This window comes from Lathyrus oleraceus, chromosome 5, assembly GCF_024323335.1.
Source record: "Lathyrus oleraceus cultivar Zhongwan6 chromosome 5, CAAS_Psat_ZW6_1.0, whole genome shotgun sequence".
Lineage (NCBI taxonomy): Eukaryota > Viridiplantae > Streptophyta > Magnoliopsida > Fabales > Fabaceae > Lathyrus > Lathyrus oleraceus.
In genome coordinates, this window is record NC_066583.1 from 356,860,159 (window position 1) to 356,875,280 (window position 15,122).

General features: G+C 34.9%; 2 protein-coding genes across 2 annotated transcripts; one reads left to right on the forward strand and one right to left on the reverse strand.

Annotated features, from left to right (window-relative positions):
* Nucleotides 1-744: 744 nt before the first annotated feature.
* LOC127078940 (uncharacterized) lies at nt 745-6,742 on the reverse strand. Its single transcript, XM_051019351.1, has 10 exons — nt 6,626-6,742; nt 5,953-6,516; nt 4,522-5,694; nt 4,106-4,430; nt 3,739-4,000; nt 3,424-3,640; nt 2,987-3,342; nt 2,351-2,857; nt 1,181-2,264; nt 745-1,073 (listed from the first exon to the last, which is right to left on the reverse strand). Exons 1-10 carry the CDS (start codon nt 6,740-6,742, stop codon nt 753-755), a joined length of 4,926 nt encoding a protein of 1,641 aa, XP_050875308.1. The 3' UTR covers nt 745-752.
* Nucleotides 6,743-13,225: 6,483 nt separating this feature from the next.
* Nucleotides 13,226-13,927, forward strand: LOC127080664 (uncharacterized). The gene has a single exon (XM_051020975.1). The coding sequence runs from the start codon at nt 13,226-13,228 to the stop codon at nt 13,925-13,927; it is 702 nt and encodes a 233-aa protein (XP_050876932.1).
* The last annotated feature ends 1,195 nt before the right edge of the window (nt 13,928-15,122 follow it).

Sequence of the window (15,122 nt, forward strand, 5' to 3'; positions counted from 1 at the left end):
GCCCTCGCTCACTCCACCTCCGACCTTCTTTGGCTATAATCCTTATTGGATGAACTTGGTGTTCCATTATATATACCAACTTTTCCTTGTTACAACTTAAATGCAGTGCTGTTGTCCCATAATCCGGTGTTACATGTTCGTATTAAGTATATAAAATTGAACATACACTTTGTTGTATGGGAAATGGTGGTAGCAAAGAAACTTCAGATTCAACATGTCCCGACTACTGCTCAGATTACAGACAGACGGAAAGAGTTTTGATCATTGATTCAGAAAGAGTTAGATGCTGAAGTTTTTCAAAACAGTGATGATTTTTCATTAAATTTAAAGCAAAATGAGATTTGGAGTTCTTAAATTTTAACTTTTAGTAAAAAGATCTGAACGAACCTGAGAAAAATCATCATGGCTAATACCACTTGGAATATTATATACTTCGCTATTGTCTTCTTTTTCAAAATTATCTTTCCATCTATGAATACTCTTTTGTTTGTACTTCAAGTTATAGACTAATACTGTTACATTGAATTTCAGTTTACCTTTTGAATGAAATAACAAATTGTTCTTTGCTATGTTTGCTTTATTTTAGAGTCTCATTCCGAAAAAACTATTGGAAATTGGAATCAGGTTATGTTTCAAAATACAATGCATAATGTATACATAACATATACACATGCTTTTTCATTAAGAAACCTCAAAATCAGCAAAATACTGGAATATGTATCAATTCAATTGTTTTCACTCATGTTTCATCCTTAAACCATCATTGCATTAACAAAAGAACTATCTAGTATCTTGAATTGCACAAGATTTTTCTTCTCCCAATAACAAAACATAGGCTTACTAAACTCTTCTATATCCTCCTCACAAATCCACAACCTCTTCCTTGCTCTAGTTAAACCCACATATAGTTGCTTCAGTTCAGAGCACAAAACATTATGCTTCAAATCAACAAAACTTTGACAGTTAACACGCGAACTTGAATCCAGCATACCCTTTTCCTTCATGTACTCATAAATTATACCCCATCGCCTTTTCATTGGAGAAGAAGCAAAGAAGTTATACAACAACACATCCTACAAATATTCCAAAAACAAAATAGACCATAGAAAATCGTTTAAAATATTAAATGACAACAATATAACAACAGGTTAAACAAATCAAATTGTGTTGAAAAAATTACCTTAAACTCAAGGCCCTTACACTCTAAAATGGTTAAAACTCGAGCTTGTTTTCCAACAATTTGCATGATTTCTTCCTTAGTTGAATCATCTCTTACTAAGATTACCTGTTCTTCACTAAACCTTCCAATATTCTCACCACTGTAACCATTCCCTTGAAAAATTGTTAGAATTGGATTTTCTCCATTCCTAGATTGAATAACAATGGGAGGTTCGCCATATACCAAACTCGTTTCAACCTTCAACATGTCGATAGAATTTGGAAAGAAATGAAACAAAAGTTCAATGATGCTTTGAGACAATTTCAGTACCTCGGCATGAGTACTGAAGTTCTGACTCAACATGAAAATATCAGATATACATTTCACTTTCTCTTTCTTTTTATCTTGAAATCCACTTTTAGATTCTAACATGAAGTTCTTGTAAAAGAGGGATCTTACATCTTGGAATCTAAAATCAATACCTCTCCCAACTGTTTGGGCTGTATCGCCGCAGAAAAGAAAACCCTCTTCAACATTTCTACAAATGTGTTTGAATAGTGCTATTTGAGCCATTGTAAGATCTTGCACTTCATCAATAAACACATAGTTCATTATATCCCCCTTGTAAGCATTCATCTTCAGTCTGTGATGGAGATCAATTACAATATCAGACACATCAAATTCTCCCTTTTTCATCTTCATTTTTTCATAGTTTTGAAAGATATCATATATTATGTCTCTTGTTTCCATGCTCAAACTACTCGATGATCGACTCTCATATAAAGTACAATAGTCATTGCGACTCAACTTTCCTATCTCAGCTTGTTTTATGCCCCCTTTAATATGTGACATGATCTCAGTGAACACAAGATAAGAATCCAATTTTTTTATCAGCTGAGAGTTGAAGTGAGGCCAGTATAATGAATCAAACCTTTCAAAGTTCACTTCCTTCTTTTGATGCTTAATGTAAGAATTACCCAAAGTCGCATCAAGCATCCGCAAAAATTTACCAAATGTTATCACAAGAGGGTATAAGTTGGATGGAAGATCAGAAAAGGATTCTGGTGCATCATCAATATCTTCATCAATACTCTCACCTAGGGACCTGTATGCAAATAAACTAAATTACGAGAAAACAAAATTGTTGCTTCATAAGAAAAATCATGAGTATTGTAGAAGAAGCCGCATTACCTCTTAAAACAAGAAACATTGCGTTTGATCTCTTCACACAGTCCGGGGCTCAAAGTCACAAATAACTGCCGTAGTACTGGTCTATTAAGCTGCACGGCATTCTCATTAGACAAATTTGCATCGTCAATGAGACCATAAACACTTTCAACAGCAGTATGGTGCAGTTTCTCATTTTGGATCATCTTTGTGGAAAGAACGGTTGTTTTTCCCGTGCCTGATCGACCCAGCACAAACGTACTCTTAGCAAAGGTAATTATTTTACATTGTTCATATGTTAACGCAAACGGAAGATCCACTGCAATAGCATCACGGCCATTATGTGTGTAATCCGATGAAATGCTGCAAAATTTCATCAACAAAGCACTCTCTTGGATCATTGAGTTTTGAGCAGCAATATTTGGATCTTCTGAAACAACTAAATCGGCTTCCTTAGTATCATCAGTACCAACAATCTTTAATTTCTGGATATTTGCAGTTCCGGGCCAGCTCAACGGAAACTCTATTTTCCTGCTCACAAAGAATAGAGTAAAGGCTAAGTAATATGGTCATAGTTAAGACCTCTGCAACCAAATTATAGATGCAATTAAGGCTGCATTTGCCGCACCGTATGTTGCATACGCAAAAAAATGAGCTTACCCATCAAATCCTCTCTCTTTGCAGCAAACAATATATTCATCTGTGTATCTTTTGAATTCACTGCCAAGGCGCTTAGCAGATCGTGCAATCTCTTCTAATGACACTAGGTCCCATATCTTAAGAACCTGAATGTAGCGCCTTGAATCTTTCACTATCTCTACTGAACAAATAATGTAGCGATTTTCAACCTTAAAATGTTTCAGAATCTTAGAAGAACCTTCACAAATGAATTCAACGCTACGCCCTCTCGGCCTCCAACCACTCGCAATTCTTTCCAAAACATTTATAACTGAGATTTTACAATGCTGTGGTCGCACCTTTGTGAATGATCTACGAAATTTATCGCTGAAATGAACCTGCAGAAGTGGAGAAGTTTATTCAATCAACAACTAATAAAAAATAGTTGAAAGTCTATAGCAGCATCAATATATATATACCTTCCATAATTTATTTCTGAAAACAACACTATTTGTATCAAGCAAATCAAGTGATTGGTCTAACTCTTTTAAGGAATCCGATATAGCCTGGGCCATTTCGGAGTCTTGATCTGCATGAAAGAACGATGCACGTTTCTTGGAATCAAAAATCAAATTCTTCCAGACATTATGATCTCCTGCAAGGGCCCTTTCATTCCCCAAAATCCATAAACAATGCCTAGCAATAATAAAAAAAAAAAACAGCAGAAGCTTTTCAATTAACATATAAGATTCCTTAAAAAAAAGTCATAGGAATTGTAAGAGTGTAAGATCTACCTAGCCCTTGTAAGAGCTACATTTGTTCTTTGAGGAGACGAAACAAACTGTAAAGAAGTCCTGTGATTGGTTCTTACAGTTGATAATATAATAATATCTTGTTCACCGCCTTGGAAACCATCGATTGATTTCACATTTACATTGAATCCATCGGCGTGGCTAATATCATTACACCTTTCAAGTTTCTCTTGGATTTTCAGGACTTGTCCAGCATATGGAGAAACAATTCCAATGGATAGTTTCTCCTTTTTAGGAATCCATTCTGAAATGAGTAAAAAGTAGGCTTATAAAATGAAATTAACTTTTTGTCATCTAACACTTTTTTCAGTCTGTCAAATTGTGTGCAATAGCATTAAAATGGACAAACCTTTGTACAAATTCTTCAGTATTGTTATGACAACAGCAACTTCAGCCATGTTCTTATAACTTCTTCCATTGTCGTCAAACTCTTCCCTTCCCCCGGCTACATTTATAAAAGAATAGGGACCAAACATCGGCCCGGGAAGATATTGCTTAGTGTAGTTTCTCTTAACATTTGGCGCATCATGAATTTTGCTGCTATAGAAATATGAATTTGGAAATAAGCTTATATCAGGATGCATCCTATGTTGCATGTTGAGAAGATTTTTCGGGCTACCCAATAGGCTTAACCTCTCAAATAAGCTTCTCCCAAAACCAGCTTCAATGCAAACCTTACAAAAAGAACAATCACAAATGAAAAATTAAAGTTGATTAAAGATGAAGAATTCGTTAATAGAGAAATATGTTTTAGTACAGGCTTACATTACTTCGGACCATAGAAGGAAGTTGACACTCATCACCAACAAGAATGGTGTGGTTTATTCCTGGCAGCTGTAAGGGTATGATGGATTCACACTCTTTAAGCTGCGCAGCTTCATCGATCACCAAAAGGTTCATTGGCTTCATAGAAAATGTGTGCAGCCTAAATGATGTAGCAGTTGTACAAAATATTATCGATGAGTTTTCAAAACAAAAGTCTCTTACTGATTTCTCCTTAGTAAACATGATTGAATCAAGTACGTGAAGTGAATCTTTTGCAGTTTCTAAAGCTGATAAACATTCATTTCTCTTCTTGAACACATGTTCTGCAGCATCATTCTTTAAATTCCAACAAGAATCCACTGAAATTTCCATATTAGAGATAAGCTTTTCCAATTCTGAAGAAGCCAAATCCTCTCGACACAGCATTTCTTGAAATGATTCAACTTTCTCATATAAACATACTAAGTCCATATAGTTATTTTTTAATAGGAGACACATTGGTACATGATTGCATAAGCTAGAAATGCACTCTTTCAGTTGCAATGCTCTAAAATGAAATTTCTCTCTCAAAAACTCCAAAAATGACTTCAGCTTATGGCTTTCATTGTGTAATTGCTTTAACCGCAATATCTCATTCTCGATAAATATTTCATAATCGGAAGCACAATATTTAAGTAGATCAATCATTGAATTCAGGCAACTTCTCCATCCCGTGTGAGGCGACAACCATTTCCTGAGCTGTTGCATTCGGTTATCCAAAAATATATCTTCAACCTCCTTGTTATCAACCTCAAGCCGCTCATTATTTCCAAACAACAGCAAGTCACATGCAGAACAGAATAAATCACTATTTTTGCTACCAAGTGACTCTCTTACTACCTGCAACACACGCGAAGCTACTTCCTTGATTGCCACATTCGTCGGAGCACAAACTAGAATTCTATATTTCATTTTCATTAGAACAAAAAGAAGTATTCCCAAGGTTTTTGTCTTTCCAGTGCCAGGGGGACCCCAAATAAGCTTTACAGTAGAGTTGTGATTGCAATGAATGCCAGAAATACAATCACGAATTGCATTATTTTGTGATTCATTCAATTCTGATGATACTCTTTGATATGAAGAATCATCCCATATAGCATCAGGTTGCGAGATGTAATCACAACTTCCCTTAACCTGTTTTCCATCATACGTACAGTCATCAGTTGTAGCACAAGTTCCATAACCAATTATTTCAAAACGATACACACACATCAAGCATGATATCAACACTGATACATTGACAATAGTACTAATTTGAGAAAATAGAAATGAGTGTATGTAAACATAAGTCTCAAGTGTCGTGTCTGGTGTCACGTGAATGTACTAATATAACAATAATATGCTATTGCAAAACTGTAACAGAATAGCATAAGTAGAAATCAGATTTCTCACCTCATCATTACTAGTGCTCAATATTTGTTTGAAAAGCTTCAAATTACCACGAGTCATGTGGAGACAAGTCCATATTTTTCTATAAGAACCAACATTTGTCAAGAAAACAACAAATAGAGATTTGTTTTTCAACTCATCAAAATAAAGATCTTTTGATGCCTTGACCTTAAAAGAAACAGAAACCATGTCTTCATTCTCATCATTTGTTTTCACAATTGTCAAAAAACAACACATTCTTCCATATCTTTGCAAATCATTGACTGATTCAGGTTTATAATCAGCCAAAACCAAAACATCACCAGGTAAAGTTTTGTATGGCTCTCTACCATGAACAAACCTCTTTTCCCATCCATCTATTTTCATGTTATACATTTTATCTGTTTCATTACCATTTCTTTTATCAAATGGTTTTGCCTCTTTAAGTCCAAGCACCTTGCCGTAAGGTGCTTGGTATATAAGTTCCATACTCGAGCATAGTGTTGCTCGAGTTTCTTCCAGCAATGGATATTTGTATGATCCAATATAATGATTAACAGACTCAAATGACAATCCAATCTTGTCAACCTGAATGCAATAAAATAGACAGACTCAAAATTTGAGGTCAAGTTCAAACTATTAATGTGAGTATGTTACAGATAATAAAATGTAGGAATATATAGTATGAAGAACAAACCTGATTCTTGTATAAATCTTCATCAAGAATATCTTCAATAGACCAAGAAAAAACAATATCCATGAAGCCATAATCGTTGTAAAGGATTGTCTTCTTGCTTGAGCCTTCTCTTTCCATTCTTGTGCATATAGTGAGAAAGAAAAGGTGGTGTGGTAGTAGTAGTAAGAGTGAAAATATTGTAGAATATGAGAAGTTTAGGTTCCACGGCCTATGTATAATAATTTCTTGCCTTTACATTTTTTTGTGTGGGGAAATGTAGAAAACTGTTTAACTTCGTTTAATCAATGATTTAGTTAGAGGGAAATCATTATCTATAAAAGAAAATGAACAGATGAATGAATGAAGTTCAATTATGTACTGTATACATAAAACCTCTACTTCAACTCATCGGTTGTAACTAAACACTCCGTTTAAAAAGATAAATTAATACTATTTATAAGTACCAATTAATTTGCCTAAAGTACACAGTATAATTATGAAGGTATATCGTTTTATCCTATAGGTGATGTTTGGCCTTTTTTCCTAAACTGAGGATGTTTTTTTTTATGAAATATGGACTAATATATCTTTAAAAGGGGTGTCGTCACCTATGAAAACTACAAAAATAACAACTATAAGATTAAATAAATGCTTCACTTCTAATATAATTATTACATCTACCTCAACGTTCTCTTTTAGCCTTTTTCTTCTTCGCTCGATCTACCTTACACTAAATAGTTTTTGTCTTCATTTTCTTTTCTAATGTAAAACCCACAATTCAATGCAAAAAAAATCTATTCTTTCAAAAATAATTTCTTACACAAAACCCCTATTTTAAGTCTAATCTCTCCAAAATAAACTAATTTTGTCTACTAACTCTTCAAAATCAATTCATTATTCACTTTAAAATTGATAATCTTTTATTAAAAAAAATCCTCTCTGAAATATATTTATCGCTTTCTATACCATCTCCAGTTCGATATCGTCTCATCTACACTTCACTCACAATTCTTCTCCCCTTGCCACTACATCCCCACTTATATAGTTGTTGTCGCCACCATTACATCGTCAGCTTGTTGTTGTTGTCATCAAATCGCTCACAATGTCGTTGCCATTGTCGCAACTTCGCTTTTAGTCCCAAAATTATAAAATATCAATTTAATTTGAAGCTTTGTTTTATTGCATAAAGATTTAGAAACCAAAATTAAAATAGAATTGTGAAATTAATTATTATTATTCCTTTTCTTCTGTATGATTTTCCATCCATCCTCTTCAAGAAAAATTTGTTGGTGCACAAGGTGTAAAGATGAACAATGAACAAGAAAGAGAAGAGAGAATAATAACAAACTTCCACTACTCTTGAAATAGTTACAAAATGGTTGCATAGAAAATTGCACACACACACTGCAAAATGAATAAATGTACAATTTGTTCACACCACTCACTTGCTTAAATACAAGTGGGACTTTAGGGAAATACTAAAATACCCTCTAACAAACTTTGTCTACAAGTTTATCAAAATATGAATTAATTTTAACATCATCCCTTAATTCGTATTCAGCTTAACCAAAACTAACAACACTTATTCCATCCCTCAAGCGGAGAAATTGATCAGTCTTGATCGCCTTCGTCAGAACATTTGTCAGCTGCTTCTAGATGTTACATTGCACAACTTCTAGCACTCCATTATGAACCTTATTTTTCATAAAGTGATATTTAGTCTCAATATGCTTGCTTCTTCCATGTAGTACTGAGTTCTTGGCAAGATTAATTGCAGACTTATTATCAATCATCAGCTTCAGAGGCTTATTTACCTTGATCTTCAGATTCTGTAGTAAATTCAGAAGTCACACAGCTTAACATGCAGTCATAACACCTACAATATATTCTGCTTCACGGGTTGACAAAGCAACCACTGGTTGCTTCTTGGAACACCGAGAAATAGTACTTCCCAGAAACTTAAATAAGTATTCATAAGTAATTATTCTGTCAACTTTGTCTCCACACCAATAAGAATTTGAGTAACTCAGAAGTTCTGAGCCAATTTTAGCACCAGAATGGAACAAAACTCCATACTTCAGAGTTCTCTTTATATACCCTCGGAATTCTGACAGGAGCTTGGTAATGAGACCATTTCGGTTTACTCATAAACCTACTCACCATTCCAATTGCATAACAAATATCAGGTGTTGTATTACACAAATACATCAGAGACCCTACCAACTGCTTGAACGTTGTTGCATCTACATCATTACCATCTGAATCTAATTTTTTATTTGTATCAGTAGGTGTGACAACAACTTTACAATTCAGTAGCTTAAACCTCTTCAGAAGCTCAAGTTCGTATTTCAACTGATGTAAAATTATGTCTTTCTCAGAGTACATAATCTCCATCCCTAGGAAATAGACCATATTTCTTAGATCAGTCATCTCAAACTCATTCATCAACTCCTTCTTGAACTTAGTTATCTCATATTCACAACTTCCTGTTAGCAATATGTCATCAACATACAGACACACCAGAATCATATTGCCTTCAGAAAGTATGGTGAACATAGACATGATACTCCATATCACATTTATGAAATCCCTGCTTCTTGAAAAATGAATCAATTTTCATATTTCAAGCTTTAGGGGCTTACTTCAGTCCATACAAGACTTTGTGTAATTTGTACATCATCCCTTCCTGATTCTTTTTCTCAAATTCAGAAGGTTGTGACACATAAACCTCTTCTTCTAATGGACCATTCAGAAATGCAGATTTCGCGTCTAAATGCATCAGAGGCCAATTCATGTTAGTAGTTATCGCAATCACCAACCTGATTGTTTCATGTCTTGCTACAGGCGTAAACACTTCAAAGTAATCTAACCCAGGTTTCTGCAGAAAACCTATTACAACTAACCTTGCTTTGTGTTTTCCAATTGATCCATCTGACTTTAGCTTCACCTTATAAACTCATCTCATGTTGATGGCTTTCTTGTTCTTTTGAAGTTCTGTCAGCGTCCAAGTCTTGTTTCTCTCTATGACATCAAGTTCTTCTTCCATGGTTGTTGTACCCCAAAATTTTCCCTCCATGATCCATCTTTTCATTCAATCCTTAACTTGAGACTAATCTTTCATATCTTCATGCTTCATGCATATATACCTAGTGGTTGATCATTGTGGATTCAAAGTTGTTGGCTTGTAGAACTAGGGCTTTGGAGTGGATGAAACCCTAGAGGCTCGGCTTGGGTGTTCATCTAGTGGCAGGGGATGCAAAACCTTAATGATTCGATTTGTGAAACTCAAGTTCCATCACCATACTCTTTTAAGGGGTCTAAACCCTAATTTGCTAGTGATTGGGTGTAAAGTTGCATGATTTGTTCTTTGGGCCTTATCTGGACTTCTAAAACCCTAGTTGGGGGATCATTTGATAAAGACTTGATTGGGGAGTATCATAATCCATCCAAGGCCTTTGACTGAGAGATCTTTCTTGAAACCTTAACTTCAGGTACATGAAGGCCCGTGTAGGTAAGTGATTGATTGAGGCATCTTGGTTGGGGCTAAAACCCTAATCTACCTGAGAAAATTCTTGGTCATCATCTTATCCATCACATCCACAATATCATAGCTTATGTGAAGTCATTACTAGTCCTGGGTTCATGGGATCATGCTTGCATCATATCACTGGTCCCTTGGGATTTGGATTGCTTTGGATCCATTAAGGCTTTAAACCATTCCTAGGTCATCATTATGGGTTCATCTTTGTTCAACCAGGTGTCATACCCTAAATTTTGCCCCAATTTAATTTATCTGCATTTCAATCATCTGCATATTCGCATACATACCTCACTTGGCATATTTTTATATCTTCTTAAGACCGTTTCATCTAGTCATAAAGTCTCATTTTCATGCATAGGATAAAATTCAATAACCACGGATTTGGTGACTTTGTTCGTGTTATTTGATAAATTCAGTTCATACATTCTCATCATACAGTCATTAGGGTGATAATTTGGATAGTTCATGGCCTTTTTGGATACCACTTTCGATTGACTAAAGGTTTGATTTTTAATCACAGTTACTTGTAATTATGAAAATTTTGTGATTCGCCCATGTATATATCTATCGTGACATTTGTGCATTTATTTACTCCGCACATTTCTTATATCATGCACTTCAATTTCAAAAATTTGTGCACTTGGCATTATTTCGAGTTTTGGGTGTTTGAATGTGTAGAGATTTGTTTTAGATTTTATCAAGTTTTAATTTTATTTGTTTTGTATTTACAAAAACAAATTAGGTTTTATCTGGTTTACCTTGGGTTTTTTTTTACATTGGTTAATATTGACAACAATATCAATTGACTTATAATTTTGATTGAGTCAAAGGTAATAATCTTGATAATAATGTGCTTGCTTCTACCAATTTGGATTAAATAAATTGAACTATATAATTTCTTTATTTACATTAAAAGTTCAAATAAATTACATTTTTGGTTCTACTTTACACTAATATTATACAAAAACATGTCCAAGTGTGGAGCCCTTTCAAGCTTGCTAATCTTGACTAGTTTGTGTCATGTGTGAGACCATTTGGGTCTTCTTCTCATTAACATTAGTACCAACTTGGATAGGTGACTTTGAGCAGAAGTTTTATCCTACTGCAACAGAAAATAGTATCAAGTTAGCATGAATTGGGAAAGAATACAAAGGCAAATAAAAACCAAGCAGGAAAGCAAATAGCAGTACATTACTTTTTAAGACACATCATGAGTTTACACTAAAATGTTAAGGCATTGCTTGTCCTCTTAGAAAGTATATTGGAACTCACTATCAATTGCATAAATTTGACAGCAAGAACCATAATCCTTACCTCTGTGCAAACCCTAGAAAATCACAGTATAAAGAGGGATCTTTTTTTCAAAAATTCTGAAGAGGAGGGATCCTGAAAAAAGCCATCGACCAGAAATTTTTAACAATCTTCAACAATCCATACCAGTTCATAAATATAATAGTAGAATTCAAACCATTTATTCTAATAAACCAACAACGGTAACATCATATATAACAACATACCACAAAGCAGAAGGACTGAAAGGGAAACTTAAAACAAGATAATCATAAGCAAGAAAAGGTAAGGAGAACTTGATTTACCTGGAACTCCATGCGAGTCTTTTTATTTCCACTTTTGTTTTTGTTTATCTGCTTGCATCATAATTTGGTAGCATCCATGGCGGAACAAATGAATATCGGTTAAAATAGAGAGAACCACGTGGCCAAGATTATGTCTAGAGGGTCAGACGTCATCGCGAGCGTGTGGACGGTCGGAGTCGTGCTCGTCGTTGCAGATTCTCGAACGGGGTCGCGCGAGAGTGAAACGGAGAGTGTGATGCGAGACATTTCCGTGTGAAACAAGGAAGACCGGTTGTGAGTTCCATGGTGGGAAGAGTTTCACTGTCGATTCGTTTATGAGTGTTGAAAGGAGAAGTTCAGAAGAGGGGCGCCGTTTTTGTTTTAGAGTTTCTAACGTGTTTAATTGTTTTTGACAATGGGGGTTGGGTCGGGTCCGACCCGCCTCAAGGCCAAGCCCTTTTTTTTTTTTTAATTTCATAATTTCGTATGTTTATTAGTGAACGCACATTTCCTCCAACTAGCTTCTCCCGGCCTAGTTGTTGATACATCTTCAATTTCCCACCAGGCCCTTGGTTCGATCCTTGGCCTTTGTAGTTTTTTTTATTTCTTTGATTTTTATTTTCATAGAATTATCATTCTTTTATTTTATTTTATTTTCATAACTTTTTGATTTAGATCAATCATTTTTGTATCCCCTTTTTTAATTAAAATTATTTTAAAACATCGTTGGTTTTATTCTATTTTCGTTTTTTTTTAATTGTTAAATGCGTCAAAAAAGAAACTTATTTATTTATTTATAATCAACTTATTTTTGGGTCCTTTTATATCAAGTCTTTGTGAGGGTATCCATTCAACTTCCTTTGATTTCAAAATTACATTATCCTTTTCTTTTATATCTTTATTAAATAAAATCAGAAGAAAAAGATTACCTGGATGAAATATCCAGTCGTAATCCTAAATATTAGGCCCAAGTTGTAAGAGCTTGTAGTTCGTCTTCTCTTCAAAATACTTGTAAATATTCAAACTTCTTTTCTCAATAAAATTGAAAGAAAAAGACTACCTGGATGAAATATCCAATCATAGTCTCGAGTATTAGACCCATGTTGTAAGAGCTTGCAAGTCATAAATACTCGTCTTTCAAGCCCAAAAATATATTCAACCAATCAAACTCTTTTTTCGTCGTCGTGCGATTGATCTTTAAAACCTTTTCATAAATGAAAGACATCTTGTCTTAAGATGATGTAATGCAACGCTTCGTCCATAATTGTTGAGTTGAGATAAATGACGTTTTTCTAAATGTTGATTTATAAATCCATTCGATGTGTGGTATATGTCTGCTCCTCATCTGTTTTGGGTAAAACAATGTCTTTCGTCAATTAATACAATATAGATTTCGCTAATATCGGACAGCAAACAAACTTTTTTTACCTAGAACTACGTAATCCTTGAGTTACGTAAGAGCAAGATTGTGAAATCTTATTTGTTTAAGGAATTGAGAACTTGAAAATGACAACTCTAAGAAGAAACACTTTCTCACTTAAGTACAAGGAACCTAAGATTGACAGTTTGAAAGGATTGATCTCTGATTTGACTCTCAATAAGCGTGATGACTTCGGAAAAGACTATGGGAAAATTTTGAGCCTTCAAACTAAGAAAGTTAATCATAGGATTATCAGCTCTTTGGCACAATATTATGATCTGCCTCTACGCTGTTTCACATTTGCTGATTTCCAGTTAGATCCTACTTTGGAGGAAGTTGAGAGAATTGTGGGTCTAAAGTTGAAAGATTTCAATCCATTTCCAAATCCTGAAGAGGAAGCGGGCCCAAAGAGAATAGCCTTAGCCCTCAATATCAGTGTCCCAACTGTTCTAGCCAATTTGGTAGAGAAGGGGGGTTTCAAAGGTTTTGCCATAAGATTCTTAGAAGAATTAGATCTGAAGTTCAAGAAAGAAGGAAATTGGAAGGCATTCTATATTGTGTTGGCTCTATTGATCCATGTGATTGTGCTTTTCCCAAACATTGAAAAGTTTGTGGATCATGTAGCCATAGAAGTCTTTCTCTCCGGCAATCTTGTACCATTTCTCTTGGATGACATTTACCATGCCCTTCACGCTCAACATGAAAAGAGGGGTGGAACTTTTTTATGTTGTTCTCCTTTGCTTTATACTTGGTTCATGCAACATATGCCCGAAAAGGCCCTTTTATGAAAAAAGAACTTAAATATCCTCAAAGACTAGCTTCTCTCACTGCAAGTTCCATCAGATGGTATATCAAAGAGTGGGAAACCCAAGACATCATTGTAATCTATGGGGAATTTCCTAACGTGTAGTTGTTAGGAACTAAGGGTTGCATCAATTATAACATATGTTATCTTGGATACAACACGACTACTCCATGGATGGTCCTCCTGAAGCAAAATACTTACAGCCATTTGTGCTCTTTTACATCCAAGCAAGTAATCCTGATGTAAGAGTGATCCAGAAGGCTTGGTTGATGATTGTTAGAAAGGGTAAAGATTTCGGAAAAAGGAACACTCTTGTCAAAGAACCTTACACTCGATGGGTGAAAGGAAGAGTTGAAATAATCCATTTTCCATTTATCTTTAATGCTTCAGCTCTCCCTAAGATTCCTGAGTCAAAACCTATACTTCCTGAGGACACAGAGAAACTTATTGCTAAGGTTAAAGAGATCAAATTGGAGAATACTGAGTTATGGATTCAGATGAACCGAGTTGTCTTGGAAAATCAAAATTGAAGGATGAACGTAAGGGGAAAGCCCGAGAACTTGAAGATAATAACAAGAGAGCCAGGTTATTGGAAGACTAGAAGGACGATCTTGATCATATCCTTATAGGTTACACATCAGTGATCCATACCAGAAAGTAAGAGCTCAAGAAAGCTGAATATAGAATTTGTGAGTTAGGAAGGATGTTGGATAGGTCTCTTATGGAAAAGAAGGAAATTAAGCTCGACTTTGAAGCACATATCCGTGAACTAAAGGACACTCTAAAAGAGTGCAAAGAAAAGTTGTCTCGCAAGGTAATCCAGAAAGAAAAAGCTGAAAGAAATTGTCACCACCTCAAGTACCAGTTGGAAGAAGCTAATAGGAGGTTTGCAGTTTTGGAAAGCCAAGAAGGTGATACAGCCTACTTGCTCCTAAAGAATGACTGTGTGTATTAGAAAAGGCTGTATAAAGAGGCTAGAGTGACCCTTTATGAAGATCAACGTGTCATCAAGAAACTCTAATAGCTTTATGTTGAATGGAATGGAAAATTTTGCAACTTGTCTAGATTTGTTAACCTCAACATGTTGGAACTCCCAAAAACTCTCCAAGAAGCCGATTGGTGTTTGTGTCCAGAAAACACACCTCCTCGAGTTTTCAATTTTGTCAAGTTTTGCAAGA

Coding starts and splice junctions, on each gene's coding strand:
- LOC127078940 (XM_051019351.1), bottom strand. CDS start 6,742: ATGGAAAGAGAAGGCTCAAGCAAGAAGACAATCCTTTACAACGATTAT. Junction 4,431..4,521: donor CTTCTATGGTCCGAAGTAAT/GTAAGCCTGTAC, acceptor TCTTTTTGTAAG/GTTTGCATTGAAGCTGGTTT. Junction 1,074..1,180: donor GTAAGGGCCTTGAGTTTAAG/GTAATTTTTTCA, acceptor GAATATTTGTAG/GATGTGTTGTTGTATAACTT.
- LOC127080664 (XM_051020975.1), top strand. CDS start 13,226: ATGACAACTCTAAGAAGAAACACTTTCTCACTTAAGTACAAGGAACCT.